The sequence below is a fragment of the Limulus polyphemus genome, unplaced genomic scaffold (assembly GCF_000517525.1).
Source record: "Limulus polyphemus unplaced genomic scaffold, Limulus_polyphemus-2.1.2 Scaffold2559, whole genome shotgun sequence".
Lineage (NCBI taxonomy): Eukaryota > Metazoa > Arthropoda > Merostomata > Xiphosura > Limulidae > Limulus > Limulus polyphemus.
In genome coordinates, this window is record NW_013668169.1 from 2,263 (window position 1) to 9,339 (window position 7,077).

At 33.1% G+C, this 7,077-nt stretch overlaps 1 protein-coding gene across 1 annotated transcript in view; it reads right to left on the bottom strand.

Annotated features, from left to right (window-relative positions):
- Window positions 1-718: 718 nt before the first annotated feature.
- The window catches only part of LOC106467297, a 54,132-nt gene continuing 47,773 nt past the window's right edge, over window positions 719-7,077 (bottom strand). The window contains exons 16-19 of the mRNA XM_022395442.1: window positions 6,567-6,700; window positions 3,514-3,698; window positions 2,942-3,156; window positions 719-1,599 (exon numbers count right to left, since the gene is read on the bottom strand). Coding sequence (XP_022251150.1) covers window positions 1,504-1,599; window positions 2,942-3,156; window positions 3,514-3,698; window positions 6,567-6,700 — 630 coding nt within the window. The 3' untranslated portion in view covers window positions 719-1,503. The remainder of the gene's footprint in view (window positions 1,600-2,941; window positions 3,157-3,513; window positions 3,699-6,566; window positions 6,701-7,077) is intronic.

The following is a 7,077-nucleotide window of genomic DNA, read 5'->3' on the forward strand; positions in this document are numbered from 1 at the left end:
AGTCCCCCAGTGGGTCAGCGGTAAGTTTATGAACTTATATCTGGGTTCCCATTCCTCGTGGTGGAGAGATAGAATATAGTACAGCTTTATGGTAAAAAGCAATAAAATTATTTCATAATCTATATTCTTGGTAAATGTTAAAGATACATTACGAACTAATTAAAAACATAACAAGATTTAAAAGAAACAAAAACTAGACCCATTTCTTGCTATCTTAGTTCTGTAAAAACGCCTTTTAATTAATAAAAAACATTTTGAACATATGGAAACTAATTATCTAACTCGACCATTTAATTAATTAAAATAAACATTTTGAACATATGGAAACAAATCATCTAACTCGATCATACCCTAACATTGTGAACATATGGAAACAAATCATCTAACTCGATCATACCCTAACATTTTGAAAATATGGAAACTAATTATCTAACTCGACCATACCCTAACATTTTGAAAATATGGAAACTAATTATCTAACTCGACCATACCCTAACATTTCGAACACATGGAAACTAATTACCTAACTCGACCACACCCTAAAATTTTGAACACATGGAAACTAATTATCTAACTCGACCACACCCTAACATTTTGAACATACATAAACTAATTCTCTAACTCGACCATACCCTAACATTGTGAACACATGGAAACTAATTATCTAACTCGACCATACCCTAACATTGTGAACACATAGGAAACTAATTATCTAACTCGACCATACCCTAACATTGTGAACATATGGAAACTAATTATCTAACTCCACCATACCCTAACATTGTGAACACATGGAAACTAATTATCTAACTCGACCATACCCTAACATTTTGAACACATGGAAACTAATTACCTAGCTCGACCATACACTAACATTGTGAACATATGGAAACTAATTATCTAACTCGACCATACCATAACATTGTGAACATATGGAAACTAATTACCTAACTCGACCATACCCTAACATTGTGAACATATGGAAACTAATTATCTAACTCGACCATATTCTAACATTTTGAACATATGGAAACTAATTACCTAGCTCGACCATACACTAACATTGTGAACATATGGAAACTAATTATCTAACTCGACCATACCCTAACATTTTGAACACATGGAAACTAATTACCTAGCTCGACCATACACTAACATTGTGAACATATGGAAACTAATTACCTAACTCGACCATACCCTAACATTGTGAACATATGGAAACTAATTACCTAGCTCGACCATACACTCACATTGTGAACATATGGAAACTAATTACCTAATTCGACCATACACTAACATTGTGAACATATGGAAACTAATTATCTAACTCGACCATACCCTAACATTTTGAACACATGGAAACTAATTATCTAACTCGACCATACCATAACATTGTGAACACATGGAAACTAATTATCTAACTCGACCATACCATAACATTGTGAACACATGGAAACTAATTATCTAACTCGACCATACCATAACATTGTGAACACATGGAAACTAATTATCTAACTCGACCATACCCTTGGCGAAACTCGTTGAACCAAAAGACTTTCTTCGGAAAGGTTTTATGAATTTCTTCTCATGACTAACATGCTGCCGAGAAAAAACAACAAAACAAATCAACATTTATGTTAAATAGCATTTTTATATCTCAGCTCTTAGGTTTACAATATTCTTCAGTTGTACATAATGTGTTAATTAAAGTAATTAATAATCAAATAAACGAAAATGGTTTGAAAATTAACAATCTAAACGTTGTGAACAATAAACACGTATTGTTTTCCTTTTACATATACACTTTGATTGTTTGAAGTATAGGTTGATCTATAGTGTCTTTCAAGTGTTAGGTGCCCTCCCTCAGCCCCCCCCCCCACAAGTTTCTTCTGTTTGGATAACATTTGATTTGTAGCATTAAAACACTTTATTTCTCCGACAGTCTGTCTGTACGTCGTGCTTAACAACTGATCACACATATACCCGTCATTTAAGGTGAAACAGACGGAAATTAAAAAGAATTTCATTTCACCACTGCCTGGATACAGCGTTATTGTCGGGGTCTATGACTTAATAGCTTGCTGCAAATGAGATCACGTTATAAACGATTTAACCATTAAAAAAAAATAAAATTCCATCTACCAACCCACCTGGTTTACATGTTAACTCGGTATTCATAACGTGTTCTGAGTAGTGGTGTGGAATCTGGATTCTTTTTGATTGACGACTTTGATTAGTATGTTCAATTGCTATAACCTAAGTGAAATTATTGTGATTTATGCTACTAAACCACTAATTAAAATCTATCTATTAGTGTTAGTTCCGCGTTCCGATCTCCGTTACGCATGACGTTCATGCATCGTGAGAATCGTTTTTCTACTCTTTAATTAATAAGAGTTTTGAATGTAAATGTGTTTTAAATGTATATGTTAAATCTTTCATATCTTTATTGAAAATAGCGAAGTAGTTGAAAAGTTGAACCAAAATTTGGTGCGTACTAAGTTAGGGCCAATTAATTCGTAAAACTCATTCGTGAAATTTGTAAACATGATTAGAGAAACAATAAAATTGAAAGTATAATAAAATAAACATGAAACAAAATCTTGATGTGTTTTTTTTTTACAATGTTAATGTGAACTCCTTAAATAATATGCTAACACGCCTGCTTTATTAGCCAGTGAATAAAAACTTGATTATTAATTTAAACTCATGAACATGAAACAAAGTTTTGATTAGCAACAAAAAGACCGATTTTCATGAAAAAAAGAGGGTGGGAATCTACGAGTCTATCGAGTTATAACGTTCTAGAACAAGTTATATTGAGTTAGTAATGTTGTACAATGCTCAGAACATCAAACTTTTGTAAAAGCCTGTACACGTATATTAATAATGAGTGAATCTTCAACTGTTGCCTAGGTTGGATAACAGTAATCTCACATACCCTTTTGATTTCGTCAGCACTGGTCGAGAAGGGAAACCTTAATGCCAAACTGTTAAGTCGAGTCGCCTTTCGTCCACTGCCTCCCGATGCTTCACTGCCAAGACTCCCGAGGCTATAAGAGGTTCTTGGGCCTCCTGCTGGATCCCATGGGTAGTGGCTCTCGTCATGATCGTGTAGTTTGTACCACCGGGGCTGATCCTCTAGTATAGTTTCGTCTGAAACGTCCACCAGCGTTGCTGATTATTTTATATAGTCATTCAGAAAATCTAAGTCTCAGTTTGGGAGGGAAGTAATTTCCCGCTGCACCATTTATATAAACACAGATAACCACGTGGAACTCTTTAAATATTACACTTTCGGGTAACCTATTGTAACCCACACCATTGTTACATTCGTTGTTTGTAGGTTATCGTGGCATCTTAGTAAACTTCGTTTCCAATTCTAAGAAACAATGTAAAGCGGAATGAATATGTTTCACGTGACGCACAACTTAAGCCACACTTGTGGCGTGTCACAGTTGTGTGTCACAGACATAATGAAACACGAACAATAGAAATCTAAAAATAGCTAACCTGACAAATCCAAAACGATTTCACCCAGAAATTCGTTTGGCCGGTAAATATCATAGTTCCAGACACTGATTTCGAAGAACCTGTTGGGCAGATCTTCAGGAGGAACATCAGGATAGACCATGGTCTGCTTCCACTCTGGACTGCTGCATCTGGAGAAGTACCGGGTTCGCCTCAGGTTTTCCATGCTGAAAAAAGCAGATTAGAATGATTAGTAGCTTATCTACAATATAATTTTTACTCGAGCCACGTTAGGTCTTTAAAATAAACCTTTCTTTCGTTTTTTGTAGAGTATAAAAGTAAGGAATTGTGTATCTTCTTGAAAGTTTGTTTCTGAATTCATTTGTTTCCTATGAGGCTATCTATAGGGTGTCTCAAAAATAAGTTGCCACTGACGAAATTAACATAGTTTTTCTTGTTTCTAGGTGTATTTTTTAGATACTGTTACATACCATTGACACATGAAATGATATGGACTGAACATCTTCAAACTGCATTGATTTAAAGACTGAACATCCCAAGTATATTCTATATACACATAAAGCCTGTGGAAATGATAAACACGCTTCCTATTGGCAGTTTTCTGTAGTTGATTTCTTCACAATCTGTTATCTATAATTGTTTTCTTCACAATCTGTTTTCTATAGTTGGTATATACAATATGTATTTTATAGTTTCTTCACAATCTGTTTTATGTAGTTGTTTTTTTCACAATCTGTTTTCTATAGTTGATTTCTTCACAATCTGTTTTCTATAGTTGGTTTATACAATATGTATTTCATAGTTTCTTCACAATCTGTTTTATGTAGTTGTTTTCTTCACAATCTGTTTTCTATTGTCGGTTTATTCACAATATATTATCTATAGCTGATTTATTCACAATATATTATCTATAGCTGATTTATTCACAATCTGTTTTCTATAGTTGATTTCTTCCCCATCTGTTTTCTATACTTGATTTCTTCCCAATCTGTTTTCTTTAGTTGGTTTCTTCGCAATGTATTTCATATAGCTGATCTCTTCACATTCGATTTACAATAGCTGATTTATTCATCATCTGTTTTCTACAGTTGGTTTCTTCAACATCTGTTTGATATAGCTGGTGTCTTCATCATCTGTTTTTTATTGTTGGTTTATTCCAATATATTCTCTATAGCTGGTTTATTCAAAATTTGTTTTCTTTAGTTGGCTACTTCAAAATGTGTTTCATATAGCTGGTTTCTTCACAAACTGTTTTCTATAGTTGATTTTTTATTCCCATTCTGTTATGTATAGTTGGTTTCTTAACAATCTATTATCTATAATTGGTTTTTTTACCATCTGTTTTCAATGGCTGCTTTATTCACAATCTGTTTTCTATAAATAGTTTCTTCACAATCTGTTTTCCATAGTAGGTTTATTCACAATCTGTTATCTACAGTTGATTTCTTCACAATCTGTTTTCTATTGCTCGTATATTTACAATCTGTTTTCTTTAGTTGATTTTTTTCCGTATGTGTTATCTATAGTTGATTTTTTTCCGTATGTGTTATCTATAGTTGATTTCTTCACAATCTGTTTTCTATTGTTGGTTTATTCACAATATATTCTCTAATGCAGATTTATTTGCAATCTGTTTTCTTTCGTTGGTTTCTTCACAATCTGTTTTACATAGCTGTTTTTTTCCCCATCTGTTTTACATAGCTGGTTTCTTCACCATCTGTTTTACATAGCTGGTTTTTTCACCATCTGTTTTACATAGCTGGTTTCTTCACCATCTGTTTTTTGTTGTTGGTTTATTCACAATCTATTCTCTATAGCTGTTGTATTCACAATCTGTTTTATACAGGTGGTTTTTTCACAATGTATTTCATATAGCTGGTTTCTTCACAATCTGTTTTCTATAGTTGATTTATTCCGAATCTGTTATCTATAGGTAGTTTATTCACAATGTATTATATATAGCTGGTTTATTCACCATCTGTTTTGTATAGCTAGTTTATTCATAGTATATTCTCTATACCTGATGTATTAACAATCTGTTTTCTATAGTTGATATCTTCACAATCTATCCTCTGTAGTTTTTTTTCTTCACAATCTGTTATCTGCAATTGATTTTTTCACAATCTGTTTTCTATTGCTGGTATATTCACAATATGTTTAATATGATTGGTGTGTTCACCATCTTTTTCTAAAGGTCGTTTCTTCACAATTTGTTTTCTATAGTTGGTTTTTACACAATCTGTTTTTCTAGTTGATTTCTTCCCAGTCTATTTTCTGTAGTTGGTTTCTTCCCAATTTGTTTTCTATAGTTGAATTCTTCCCAATCTGTTTTCTATAGTTGATTTCTTCCCAGTCTATTTTCTGTAGTTGGTTTCTTCACAATCTGTTTTCTATAGTTGAATTCTTCCCAATCTGTTTTCTATAGTTGACTTCTTCCCAATCTGTTTTCTATAGTTGACTTTTTCCCAATCTGTTTTCTTTAGTTTGTTTCTTCGCAATGTATTTTATATAGTCATTTTCTTCATAATCTGTTTTTAATAGCTGATTTATTCACCGTATGTTTTCTATAGGTAGTTTCTTTAAAATCTGTTTTCCATAGTAGGTTTACTCACAATCTGTTTTCTATATTTGGTTTCTTTTTGTCATGAACTCTACAAATTCACGACATTTTTTGGTAAACAAGGTCACTGTGTGGTGAAACCCTCTTTTGTTATGGACTCACGAGATTCTTGGACAAGAAGATCCTTGTGTGTGTTAAAGAGTCAATGCTGCCTTGATGTCTGGAGTAACCTCCATATGTCCATATTGTCCTCTCAGACAGGCATGACTTGGTATGAGCCTGCCACTAGTTACGACTCAGTGTTACAACACTTTGGAGAGTTAGTATACTTGTTATCCTTTATGTTTACACTAGTTTAGTACACTTTTCAAGTTAAATTTTGAAAGCTAAGAAGTATAAAGAAACTTGGAACACACTCATAATTTGAGGTAAAGAGAGAATCCCAGAAATCTGAATCTAACTATGATTTTAACTTTACGAATAATTCAGAGTTGTTGGTACAAAAATAACTTACCTCCTGTCAGGTAAGAGGTAACACTTAACAAAAGGATCGGGCAGACCACTGTTGTCTCTAGCTGTCAGTAAGGCACGCGCTCGCAGTATTGTTATATAAAGAATGCTTTCTTTGGAGTCGTACCACACTTGAAGCTGAAGATATTAGAAACAATGTAATTGTTTAACTCATTGATAGTATCATAAATACTGTGTAACTAACTAAAAACCTGTAATTTAGTTCTAAAGTACAGTTTCAGTCAGCGATTTCTTCTCATATATATATATATTAAGTCGTCAAGAAATTAATTTCGCGTTTTGCAACACTTTCATTAACCACCCTCCAAAAACGTACATCACATATAATAGTTAAATGAACCGCCTAAACGTCACATTAGTGTAGCCTATATAATGTGTAAAGTTTAGTATACTTTAATCCCTTACAATGATGGCACACGACGAGACACACATTCTGTCATTGATGCTGTTTGAATAAAAGAAAGTAAACAACGCTTCTGGAACCACAAAAAATA